The 13,376-nt window shown below is 38.9% G+C and overlaps 1 protein-coding gene across 1 annotated transcript in view; it reads right to left on the bottom strand.

Moving 5' to 3' along the window:
- Positions 1 to 6,410: 6,410 nt before the first annotated feature.
- The window catches only part of MESDC2 (mesoderm development candidate 2), a gene marked incomplete at its 5' end in the record, with an annotated part of 9,260 nt that continues 2,294 nt past the window's right edge, over positions 6,411 to 13,376 (bottom strand). The window contains 2 exons of the mRNA XM_019533174.1: positions 6,411 to 7,427; positions 8,809 to 9,041. Of these exons, the coding sequence (XP_019388719.1) occupies positions 7,166 to 7,427; positions 8,809 to 9,041 (495 nt within the window). The remainder of the gene's footprint in view (positions 7,428 to 8,808; positions 9,042 to 13,376) is intronic.

The following is a 13,376-nucleotide window of genomic DNA, read 5'->3' as shown; positions in this document are numbered from 1 at the left end:
AGGAATTCAGTTACCCGAGGAAACTCAGGCTGTCTCATTGTGAACAGGGTTTTACAGAAGTTATAGCAAAGGTCAGACACGTACAATACTGGCTATTTTTCATTACAAATGGATGCATGGCTTGACCAGACATGTTCCTCACTACTCGCTTCTTCTACACACAAGCAGACCTGCTGAGCCCTTGGCTAATGTTCTGCTAGGAGACACAGCTACACTTTTTAATAGGTACCACCAACTAACCTTCAGAACAGCAAGTATTTTTCCATTGGTTATATTAAAAGGCACCGATGATTGATTTACATACTAGAGTCTGTTCTCTCCTACTTGTTAGAGGGCAGAGGTACAAAGTAAAATCACTTTAGAGGTCCATGGTGGAACTAGGCAACCATTTATACTGGACATTTATATTGACGTGTGTCATCCCCATAGCTTTCAATGATAAAAGCATGGATTATGCCATGTTAAATGCCCCAACTATTTGGTGGTTAGCTGGCTTTGTCATTTTCACTACTAATCCCACCCATGAATCTGATGCTCTTGTCAACTGCACATTCCCAGAAGTAGCTTCACCAGTAACTTAAGTTAGTGGGTATATAGCTGCTAGCTCAACCAACCCACTAAAAGAGATTTTAGTATTGTGCCCACAGGACTAGAATGCATGTTTCTGGTTTTGCACTCCTAATATGCTGCCATAGAACAATTAAATTCACTCCTCTATGTCAGGTGCAAACACCAGTAAGAGGATTATTACTCTACCCTCAAGGACCAAATAACTTGAACATTTGATATTCAGATCCAGGTCAATCTGCTGCTGCTGCTTAGGGTAAACAAGAAATATCTAGGAAAAAAGCAAGTAGGTCCTTTAAAAAAAAGAGAGAGAAAGAAAACAGGGAGATGCTGCTATTGTTAGGTGCCACAGACATGCACGATTAAGTCTAGGTTAGGTGGACTGCCTCTGGCATAACTGGAAGCACAAAAGAGTTGCATCACACTGAGTTCCAGTAGATTGGGAGACAATTCTGTGCTGCCCGTTATTAGTTCCCATTTACAATCTGTAATGTCATACAATCAATTCCTGTTACTCTGGATAGTTAAAGTCAGTTTGCTGGATTCATACCATTGTATCAGAGAGAAAAAAAAGTATCTCCACAACTCATTCTTTTTGTCTTGCCTTTTGAGAAGAGCTGCTGTGGCTTGTATGCAAAAGACAAAAATCAAGCATCTTAATTTACAAATGGGTGCTAATGTTTTCCAACAAGACTGTATCATATAAAGATATTCAGGTAAGTTAGATACCCAGAAATCCCACAGCTATAAATAAGAAGTGCATTGTATTTCTCAAGCAGGAAGTATTTCCATACAGTTAAAAAACAGGTTACTTTTGTTTAGGAACTTTAAGACGGATTCAGGAGTCCAAGTATAGACATGCATGCAACTGCTGGTCTTTAACCTTGTCATAGTACTGAAGTATAAACTAATGTTGAATGGTCTTAAGAAAAATATAAATCAGGTTGAACATCACAAATCTTGCTACATTAAATCTAATATGCAGTTGGCAGTAACTACATTCCCCTTAATACAACATCATGACTCACATGCTATATTTAGCTTTAGCTAACATTTCAGATAGTGAGCTTAGCCAATTCATCAATAGCGGCTGTAAAAGTTAAGTAAGAAAGGAGCTGTACTTCACCAACTACTGATCAGGCTGCAGGGAGCAGAAGCATCCAATGCCAAATACGTACTGCATAAAGTATCTGCTAAGCATCAGTGCTGTTAGGTCACCAACTTTGAAGACAGACAGGCAAAAGCCACCGACCGATAATGGAGTTGCTGTATCTTAGTACATTGCTTGTTATTAAGAAACAACTAACAGAATGTAGATACATGCTGGAATAAATCAGCAGTGGGTCATTGGCCTGCTTCCAGTTTCACACTGGTGCAACTCTTCTGATTTAGTTTGCTCTCAATTTATATACTTGGATACTGTCAGGTTCCATCACCTGTGAATTAGACAAATCACATAGGATCGACACAAAGCAGGATTTGAGCATTGTCTTTTGACCACATCAGTACTATAATCTTAATATAACTAGTAGGAGGGACAAGGGTTACATCATTACAATGATGTGTGGTGAGTACCAAATTAAAAAAAAAAGATTAAGCAGGATACAACGAAGATTGTTTTGTAAAGCACTTGTCTTATTACTTTTAGCCCATGTACTGATCACTGCATTTCTAAAGCAAAGCACTTCATGATGCACAGGACTCCTCTGAAGGAGGTAAGAACTGTTATTCTTTAAATAGGTAAGAAAACTGATACAGGAGATAAAGGATATTCCCAATAAGTAAGCATATGTCAACTGGACAGTCCCCAATTACACTATTTGGGTCTAATTTTCAAAAGGTGTTGGACACCTACATTTCTCATGACTTTAAGGAATTTTGGGTGCTTGGTACTTCTGACAACTGGGTCATGTGCGTCAGCACAGACGCCCAAAATCAATGGAAATTGAGAACTTCAGATCTCCTACTCTCCACCCCTGCACTTTAACCGCTAGCTGTCTTTCCCCGGAACTTGCTGACTTTTTGGGGAAGAAGGAAGCTAATAAAACAGAGAACAAAACATTTAAAACAGACAAGATTATAATATTATAGCCAAAGCCCGACTTTAAGCAAGTTAGTTTATAAACAACATTGGTGTTTTTTAGACTTTAATTAGATTTCATTTTAATAAAAGAAACTACAAGTTGGATTTTTTTTTCTCTCCATGATAGATGGAGGAAAACTTTCTTGAAGTGAAAACAACTTTTTGGAAGGGAGACAAGCTTATACTAAAATCAGAAAGTCTACTGGCTCAATTTGAGATGTTTCATATGTAGCTAATAAAAATGGTACTTTAAAGTGCTTTTACAGAGACTCTTCCAGCTAAACAGACATTACTGAAAAAAAAAAAAAAAGGGAGACACTATCTTCCCTGTCTGCAAATGGTTTCTAGAAGAGAAGTACTGCTTATCAGACAAAAAGAAAAAAAAAAAAAAGTCAGCAGGACTATCTTTCAGCAAATGTTAGCAAAGTGATTAAACATTTGTCATATAACGACTAATATATATATATAACATAGCTGCCCTGGCTAATACTATTGATCATTCCAAAACTATTTGTCTAGATAATAGTAGTTAACCTATACCTCCTCAGTTAATGTAGTTCTGGCATAATGTTCAGGTCTTTCACTGCCAGTTCAGGCACTAGCATTCATTCAGTTGCTGCATGTAGCACTTCTTATGTCAAGCTCTGGGCCCCAACTCTGCTCCAATTGAAATAAAACAACCAAGCTTGCACCAAAAATCAATAAAAATTTAGTGAAGGCCTCTCCAATGGAAACTGTCATGGTACTGGAGTAACCAGGCATAACCAGGAAAGATCACAATAATCACGATGCTCAATAAAACAGACAAAGCATTCATTCCTAAAATAGATTGAAAAAAAACAAACAAAAAACCCCAGCTTCATTCCTGTTTGCTGTATATGTAAAATCACTATAGAATTAATACTTACCAATGTAGTTAGTAAAGTTCTGTTACTAATCATCATGCAGCATCAGCCCAAAGTTAGCCAGTCTGCCTGACTAAATACACTGGATTAAAAAGATACTGATCTGCCAGTTTAGTCGCACCATTTAGGTGTTTGTAAATTTAGTTTTGTTTGCCATGCATAAGAATCAATTTACCCCAAATAAATCTATTTGTAGTGGCATTACTGCAGGGTGTTAACTGTTCAGAAGACAGGGATAAAAAAGGAGCAAACATTTGCTCTCCTGGGAGTAGACTAAGTTTTCATCTATCTCTGCTTGATAGCCAAGAAAATAAGATTTGAAAAAAAGGTTACAGATCTAGGAGTTACCATGCATCATCCACTTGTCCTAAAAGATTTTTTCCAGGCAATGGTGTGTTCATAAAGAGCATAACAAATCCAAGAGGGAGATCATGAACAGTGCAATAAGTGTCGTATCTGATATCTGTTTTTAGACCAACTAAAATAGTTGGAAAAATTCTTCTCTGCAAGCTTTGAGGTATCAACATCCATTGACCGGCTGAAGCAGCATCTGCAGTTGGTCTGTGGTCTTCCTGGATGCCAGATTACAGACTTCCATCTAACTTCCATCCAGGAAGAGCACAGACCAACTGCAGATGCTTCCTCAGCCTGACAAAGGATGTTGGTACCCAAAAGCTTGCAAAAAAGAATTTTTACAACCATTTCAGTTGGTCTAATAAAAGATACCAGGTTTACCCAAAGAACCTTGTCTGCCTATGTCTTAAGACCAACACAGCTACAATCTATAACCCTGTATTCAGGAGAATGACCCTAATGACCCAGGAGTCCTTTTTATTTATTGTCCTGCTAGTTCTAGGCCTTGCCTTCTATGCTGCGGGTGGATGAGAATACAGAAAATGAGTTTATAGAAGATGAAGAACCTAGCTGAATGCAAATATCTGCAAGCGTTATTATGAATTCAGACTGAAAACAGCCGATTGTCAACTATATGCCTATTAAAGTCTCCCTAAACTAGGAAAAAAGGTGATTAAAAAGAATGCTGGAACAGGTAACAATCTGAAGCACCAGTTGGCACTTATAAAAAAAATCATACCCAAAAAAAATCAGATCACACGAGCTAGCTCAGCTTTAAAATAAAACTGTTTTTTGCAATTAGGCAGACTGGCTTTGACTGCAAGGAAAATTATGCACATTCAGCACTATTAAAGAATCAGGCTCTAACTTGCCTGTCTAGATACGTTTACACTCACTTCATTTTTTACACTGGCACTTTAAAACATTAGTCCCATGCTGGTTTTGTAAGCTGTATCCTGACAATTTTAATTTTAGATACTTGTTCCCCGGATACAACTTAGTTGCTTGTATGGTATCTATAATAATTTCCAGGTTTCATATTCCTGCCTTTAAACTGTATCATGACACAGACTTGTGTCAAACTGAATAATGTTTCAGCATCCCTTCACTGCATATTATACAACAGAAACACACCGTAATCTCATCAGAGATCATACAAACATGTTAAAATTGCTACATTTAAATGACTGTTTTTTTAAGGCCTGGGTAAAAAGAAATCTGCGGTTTACCTTGCAAACTATCATGCGGTTTTTGTATAAGGATTTCATTTTGATTATTCTTTTGATCTTCTCTGAGAAAAGATGCAATAAAGGCCACACAGAATAAGGACCTAACAAATGATGTATCAATGATGAGAGAACAATGAGTTTATAAAAGCAGAAAACCACTTCAGTTCAAGTATGTACAGTTGTCTTAACTGCTCTGTATGTATGCCATTAAAAGAATAGAAAAGCAACATAATTAAACCCTGACACAAAAATACTGTACAGCTTTTCATTCAAAGGCTTAGGATGAAATATAGTACAGAAATCTATTCTACTGCAATTCCCTACAATTTAATCTTTAATTCACACCCTAGAAACAGGAAGAAATTATCACCTTCAGATTTCATCAGAATCAGTTAATCTTTACTCGTAAATAATTCTGGACCACAGACAGGGTTATCCTGTTTCCAAAACATTAGTCTGTTAAATTAACATTGTGCACATTTTTAAAAGAAAGAAATTATACTAAAACAGAAAGTTCTGTACAAGTTTTGTAAATGTCTTTTTCAGGAACAAGCATTCAGTTAGTAAAACAACAAAATTAACCATTTCTGAAGTATTTCAACATCAAAAGATGAAATCAACAATTACGGTTCAAGTTAGTACCTTTTAATTCTCCAAACACCTGGAGAATAACAATATTCCAGTGACATCAAACAAATAACAAATACTGTTCTTATCCTTTTAAAATGGATAAGTTTTCTAGGTTAGTTTTTATGCTCAGTCTTCAACATATTTGAGCAGTAAGAAAAACAAGTTTCCAACACAAGCATAGATGCAGACACAATCAGAATAAAAGAAACCCTTGTTTATTACAGTTTTTTGAAGAGAAATCAAAGCTTCTCCCCAGACATAAATTTTCATGGCATCTGACTGTTGTAAAAAGACCAAATTACTTGGTGAGAATTTTTCTTCAAATAGGTGATTCTCATTCACTTAAGAAAATAATTAAGGGGACCACCCAACTCAGAAATTGCATGCATGCAGCTTCTATTGGGGATGTATAAATACAACCAACAAAACAATCAGACCCTACATAAAACTAAAATGTGCGGCTAGTTATCTCCATATAAGAGTTGAGGTTGATTCTTAAATCAACCAACCCCAAATTAAATCAGGCCACTGGTATTTAAACTGACCCTCCTGCTTTTGTTTCAGCATACTGAATTTCAGAAAATAAATGCACATAATATATGGCACAGTACCTAGGCAGAAGGGAGTGAGTTAGACGGAATAGGAGACCCAAGTCTTAATTTAATTTCACTAACTTCACGTTTAGATTGTTGATCCAAATCCATTAATCCCACTATCATGACAAATGGATAGAAAATCTTCTCTCTTTCACTGATTTAGAGTACAAATATTTAACATGGTCTTTGTATTTATCTTGCATTATGTCTCTCAGGCACTTGTTTCAACATTAGCTATGATATTTGGAAGCTATGCTTTCAAGGCTCATTGGTACTGTTATAGTGATCAAAGTGCCCACAAGTAGGATGTTATTCGCAGAAATTGTGGAAAAATATTGCTCAGTGAGCAGTTTGTATTCTGAGTTGTGACTATGTGAATAATTGACTTGCCTACACAAAATGGCCTGTCACTATTACATATTAACTTTGGTCTACTTTAAAGATTTTCTTTTTCCCTTCTTGCCATATTAGCAAAGTTAATAACATTAAACACAAAAGAACCTATTTTAACTTTAAACTGGTTAAGTAAATGTAACAAAAAAAGCTGCAACCTAAAGTAGTCAATCCCCACATATTAAACATTTACTTTGCTGTTACTTAAATGCTAAACATTAAAAAGTACACTTGTGTATTTAAACATAAGAGTCTCTTGAACCAAGAAATCCTTCTTGCCTTCTTCCCCACCTCCCCAAAATAGCCAAGACTTGTACAAGTGAGGTGGGAAACTTAGACAGGTTTCACCATCATGAGCAGCAGAACTGCTGATTCTGTTTACTGTACTCAGTCTGGTTAATGTGGTTGTCATAGCTCTTCTCTCTCTTTGCTAGCTTGGTTATCTTCAAGGGGTTTAGATTTCTTCTCAGCATCTTTTTTCTTTTTAGTTTTTTCAGGTTTGGTTTTGTTTTTTACTTTTTCACTTTCTTCTGCTCCTTTACCAGGGTAAACCTGCCCTTCAACAGTTACATCTGCACATCTCTCCTGATTCACCAGAAAGTCTTTGATCTCCCAGGCATAGCTCCCATCACGTAGCATAAAAATGGCACGGTTTGCACCTACAATAAACCTAAATGAGAAAACACCATCAATTAGCATATAGCCTTTCAAGGGCTTAAACATTAAGCCTCATTCAGAGGAGTTTCCAGAACAGGGTGTACGTTTAGGAACACAAAGGTACACATATTTAAGGAGGTACAGTTTCTTACTAGCATCTTCAGGGAATTAACTGCTGATACTGGTAAAGTGCCAGTACCATACGAAGCAGAAAGATGTTTCAAATAATGGCTAAAATACATAAACACAAGGCAAAGAGAAACTTGTAGAGTAAAAACTCAAAAAAGTTTCCAAGTAACTACACTGGACTAGGACATTAAGTTAGCTTTTGGCAGTAATCTAGGTGTTGTAATTGAGCTGAAGCTTGATACCATCAAGCAATCCACAAAGAGGCCTGTTTGCCTGTATTTCAAAAATTTGACTGATAATTACACACACATAGAATATCAAAGTAAGATGCCACTAAGTGATTAATAAATATTATTACTGTGAACATATATTAAATCCCTTTCAGAGAGAGAAACAGCGTACCTTTACTTGGGGAAAGATTAATACAACAGGATTCTGAGTCTGAAACTAGGGCTGTGCAAAGCTACAAGTGCTGATTCGATTCAGAGGAGATTTGGCTCAATTCCACAGCTGAACTGACTCAGGAGACCAATAAAAAAGGTCCAAATCTATTTGGAAAAAGATTTGGAGATTTGGGGCAGTCCCTGCCCACTGCAGCAGGGCGGACTCCATGCCAGCAAGTGGGGCCAGTGGAGGGAAGGGGACCAGCTGGTGAATGTGGGTCCTTTTAAAAAAAAAAAAGCCGGTAGGCTGGGGCTGGGTAGGGCAGCCATTGATGGGGCTGGCAGGGAATGTGGCCTGTCTGATTCAGAGATTTGGTGGTGGCTGAAGCTCTGAAATCAGATTTGGCTGAACTGATTTGGGACAGTGATTCAAATCACCAAATAAAAATCACTGCCTCCCAACCCCCGAATCGTCCAAATCCAAATCAAGTACTAGCTGCTTCGCACAGGCCTACCTGAAACCTCTCAGTCTTCTCCCAAGAGCACAGAATTTAGTATCGTTCCATTTCAAGATGGCAATCTCTAAGAGTGGTTTCAGTAAAAGGAACAACAACAAAAACAAATCTTACTGCGGCAACCGAGACTTCCAGCTGGAAGCATATAATGGTAAATGCTGACAGTTCAAAAGATGGATAGCTGAAATGTATTCCAGAGCTTTATATATACCTGACCACAATACTCCCAGAGTGGCCTAAAGGAAGTTAAACAGGTTAAAGTGCAGCCATTTAGGACATGAAAAAAACAATGATTTTAAAGAAAGAAAAAGAAATATGAGGTTCTGCCCCAGCAACAAGAATTTCTCAGCTGTATATAACTGCTTACCTTTGCACATCATAGTTTGCATTAAAGAGACTGCCCTGCCATAAGCTAGTCAGTTCCTCTGTCTCCTTTTCAGTGGGGTTTCCCGACACAGTCACAAACATCATAAGAGTCTTCCCCTTCTTGGTCAGCTTCAGGATGCTCTCAGGCTTGCCTGGATCAATTTTTGAAAAATCAACTGGTGCCGGGGGCCTTCTGTGTTCAGGGAGATCCCCCTCTTCAATGTCATCATCTTTCTGTTTTTAAATAAGAATAGATGCTTAAAAAAAAAAAAGACGACACATTAAACAGTGGCAAGTTTCAAAAGACTAGTTTTCAATTTGATGGGGTGGGGGTTAGTATATAAAAAAGTGACACATTAGTTAAGAGACTATTAACACATTGTTTGTGATGCAGAAGACCTTATGCTTGATTTAACAGTAGATTCCAAAACAAAGAAAAATAGCTAATTGTGTATTATGAAGTCTTAACTATGAGCCAGAACGAACTCTTAGGCAATGTTAACTTACATTTTGTTACTATTTCTCTCTTCCATCCCCTTACCCAAAACATAGCTCGGTCAAAATTTTGCACATATTCATGCCTCTGAAATCCCATTGACCTGGAGGGGGTGAAAGGCTACAACTACAAACTTCTGGTCCATTTACTGCATACTAAATAGGAAACATTAGTCTTAGTGCCAAATCTATATGATAGAAATACTTTACTTGTTTATACAAGTCATGAAAAAAAAAACAGAATGTGTCAATACACCTTGAACAAAAGCAGTGTTGATAAATCGTGCAATACTAGACTTTTTAAATGAAGCCTTAGCTCCTAGAGTCATGCAATTACCAGGGAATCTTAGCTTGCTTTCTTTTCTTTCCTTTTCAAGTAAAGTTCTAGCCTGCTTGCAGAGAAAAACTTAAGGATGTGAACTCTAAAAACTCAAATCAATAAAAAAAAACCCTAATTTTCTACTAATTAGGCTGACATTCTATAATACTGAGAAATAACAATCTAGCTTGAAAGGTATTTGCTACTCTGTAAGTCTAACATAAATGGACTGGGTAAAGAAGAGGGCAGAGTGCATACACGTGCAACCCATGGAGACAATTCCCACAAGGATGAGTGCTTCACAAATATGTAAGCGCACAAGGGACTATGCTAATCTTTTCTCTACCACTCCAGCTGTAAGTGCTGCCAAAGTGAACCTGGTTATAGTCCACTGAATTTAAAAAGGAGAGAACTTTTTCTCAAAATGGAGAGTGAGCTTCTATAGAAAGCAATCACAATTCTCAGCATTTCTCAGGGGAGTAGTTTGTTCACAAAGTGAAAAATGAAGATGGAAAAACGTACATGGGCATGCTCCCCAAGAACAAACAGCATAGCCCACTGAAAGGAGGAATTAGGTGGATATTCTACATTTCATTTGATTTAATATGCTCAACAAAAATGTACATGCTTAATTCCATATAAGTGCACAAGCCTCAGGAATAATTAAAAAAAGAATATACACTTACCCAGGCCAGGCACAGACATTACACTTTTACAAGTACAAGTGATCGGTCTCTACCCATAAGAGAAGTTTGGCGCGCACAGACTGGTTTGAAAGTGGCAGAACCCAATGTAAGAAGGGCACCCCTACCAAAGGGAGAATGTGTTCCCTTTGCTACCAATCCAAATCTATGCCGCTTCCAGAAAACCGTGCAACTCAGAACCATTCCACCTAGAGCTATTTAAATGTCTGCACCTAGCCAACATGTACATATCTGAACCAGAGGTAACTGACACATAGTTCTGTCAGCCCTGAAACTGGGTGGCTTCCTTTGTTTTCAAAGATTGCAATAGCAGTCCTCTAATATTTATTTCCCCCCTTACTGCTTCTGGTGCAGTTAAAGAATTAGAATTAGTTACAAAATGGAGTTATAGTCTGGTTATTTCTGTACAAACTGTAAGTTAAAGACAGACAGTAAAGCTAAAAGATGCTATGCATTCAAGCAGTGCCTGCATTTAACTGATAAATAGATAACCAATGGTGTTACAATGTAAGTGACAAACAAACTGGGACTGGTATTACATTATATTGGTGAGTGACTTATCCTTGAAAGAAGGTTAGTTTGCTGCGTTACTCTGAAGCAAGGCAGAGCAGCACCTTGGAGCCTAACTGCTTCAGTAAAGCATAACCTTTCAGAAGTGACAGCCTAATTATTCAGATTCTCTAAGGTGACACCCTGCCTTATCCTTGAAAAGGGTCATGTAGGATGAGCTGGCTTCCCCTCTCAAACAGGTCATACTTGTTTGCTTTCTGATTAATTTCATTTTCATTTTGTTTGCTTTGACAAAACCCTGCTGCAATTTTTCACTTTGAAGGATCAGTGTTCCTTCATAAAGAGCTTTTATTTTAAGCCTTTTCTTATTCGCTTGTTTTGCATAAAACTTCTGAGCTAGACACATTTATGTTTATGTGGAAAAGCTGTTTTCTGATTGAGCACAGCCAGAAATTCCAGCCATAATCCCAGCTCTGCTACTGACTCACTGAAGTTATATATATGTGCTTTTAAAGTGATTTAGAAGTGAGGCCCCGATAAAGATCAGTTTAATATCCCATTCCATTCTTTTCCATGCTCTCTGTCCTTCATCTGAAGAAACGGACCACCACTTTCTTTGTGGGAATGCTGAGAAAGGTCACATTTGTAAAGCACTGTGAAAATGTAAAGCATTATGTTGCTGAACAAGAAATAAAAGCACATTTGATACTATTTTAAATTTAGTTTGATCAGCAGAAACGTAGCCTATTTTGCACATTTGAAATGGGAAGCTAGGAAGAATTTTAATTTAATCCTATTGTAGCACACAAACCATTGATGGCATTAGTAACAACAGACATTATTAATATGAACGGTTGAGAAAAAGTGTAAGCTGGGGTGGGCAAAATGGTGGATCCAGCTGGTGGCTGGACTCCATTTCCCAGGAGCCACTGCCCACGTGGCTGGGGCCAGTTTCCATGAAGACCCCAGCAGGTGGGGTCCAGGTTCCCATGGAGATCAGCCCCAGCAGTGCAGGCAGGGCACACGGCATAGTGGGCAGCTGCTCTGGGGCTAGGCTGGGATCTTGCAGTGGTGACAGGGTGGTCCAGAGACTGGGTAAAGCCACAATCTCCAGCCTGCACGGTCCGGGCAGGGGCATGCAGGCAGCAGATCGCAGCACTGCCCTGGCTCCAGCCCATACTGTCACTGCTGCAAGGAGCCGGGGTAGACCCATGACCCACTGCCTGCATGCCCCTGACCAGACCAAGCAGGCTGTAGATCGTGGCCCTGCCCTAGCTCCAGACCATGCTGTCACCATAGCAAGGAGCTGAGGCACAGCTGTGACCTGCTGCCTCCATGCCTCTTCCCTGGACCATGCACGCTGCAGACTGTAGCTCTGTCGCCACTGCAAGATCCCAGACCGGCCCTGGAGCAGTTCCCCGCACTGCTGGGACTGGTCTCCATGGAAACCCAGCCCTGCTGCTTGGGTCTCCACAGAAACCGGCTCCAGCCACATAGGCAGGGGCTGCTGGGAAATGGAGTCCACTGCTGGCTGCATCTGGCCCGCAGGCCAGACTTTGCTGGCCTCAGTTTAAGTGTTCACACAGCCTTACTGCTTTAAGTACAGACACAAGGAGTGACTGAAAGCTTCTCTATATGGCACATCATCACTTGAAGACTTCTCAGAAAGCCTTGTAACAGACATATGATAAAACTACTTAAAACATGGTTTGTAATGCAGACAAAATAAGTGAAAGGAAAAGCAGCAACTGAATTTTGTTTGACATGAATGAATGAGTCCACCAGACATGCATGAAAATGAAATCCACAGAGAAAGCATTAAATGGCTCAAACAAGACTACTTTCTGACCCTCACAGGGACTCGCATCACAGACCAGGCTCTCCATTACTGATTCTCACATACTGTATTTCTACAGAAAATAGATAATGCAAAGTTAGCCAGGGACACTGGTAATTATTCTTTTAGCTCAGTCAAGTATGGGCAACTCTGATGTTTAAAATGAGTGCAATAACAATGAACTGTTTTAAAGAACATGAATTTAGCCTTGGAAAGAATTCTGGGATAGATTCTGGGCTCCATTCCATTGCACGCTTTTCGGGGCTGCTCCTTTAAGTGATTCTCAGTCAAGGTGCCACAGGATCCTTTTAAGAGTGCAACATAATATTAGCACTGTTGTGTGTGCAAATCTTTGCACACAATTCACAAGATAAACCCACAGATTTTCAGTAGGAATGCACAGCATCAAAAACATTCCTAGTTGTTGTGCTCCATGCTCTTTGCAACAAAAAACCCCCTTCCCTATTACCTTTCTGTAAAAAGTGAGTGAAAGCTAATAGATGGCATTTTCTGAGAGGTGCCTTGATCTAAAAAAGGTTGAGAACCACTGCTTTAAGTCACAGAGTAAGGCCCGAGTGCACTGCAGACCAGGATGAGACTTGCCTGCTACATTTCAGAGGGAAAGTCATCATCAATAACAACCTTTAAAGTACGGGTGCAGGGACAAAGATGAATGCAACTCTGGGAGTAGGATGAAGCCACAA

Source organism: Crocodylus porosus, unplaced genomic scaffold (genome assembly GCF_001723895.1).
Source record: "Crocodylus porosus isolate Cpor-Errol unplaced genomic scaffold, CroPor_comp1, whole genome shotgun sequence".
NCBI lineage: Eukaryota > Metazoa > Chordata > Crocodylia > Crocodylidae > Crocodylus > Crocodylus porosus.
This window is presented reverse-complemented; position numbering and strand designations above follow the sequence as displayed.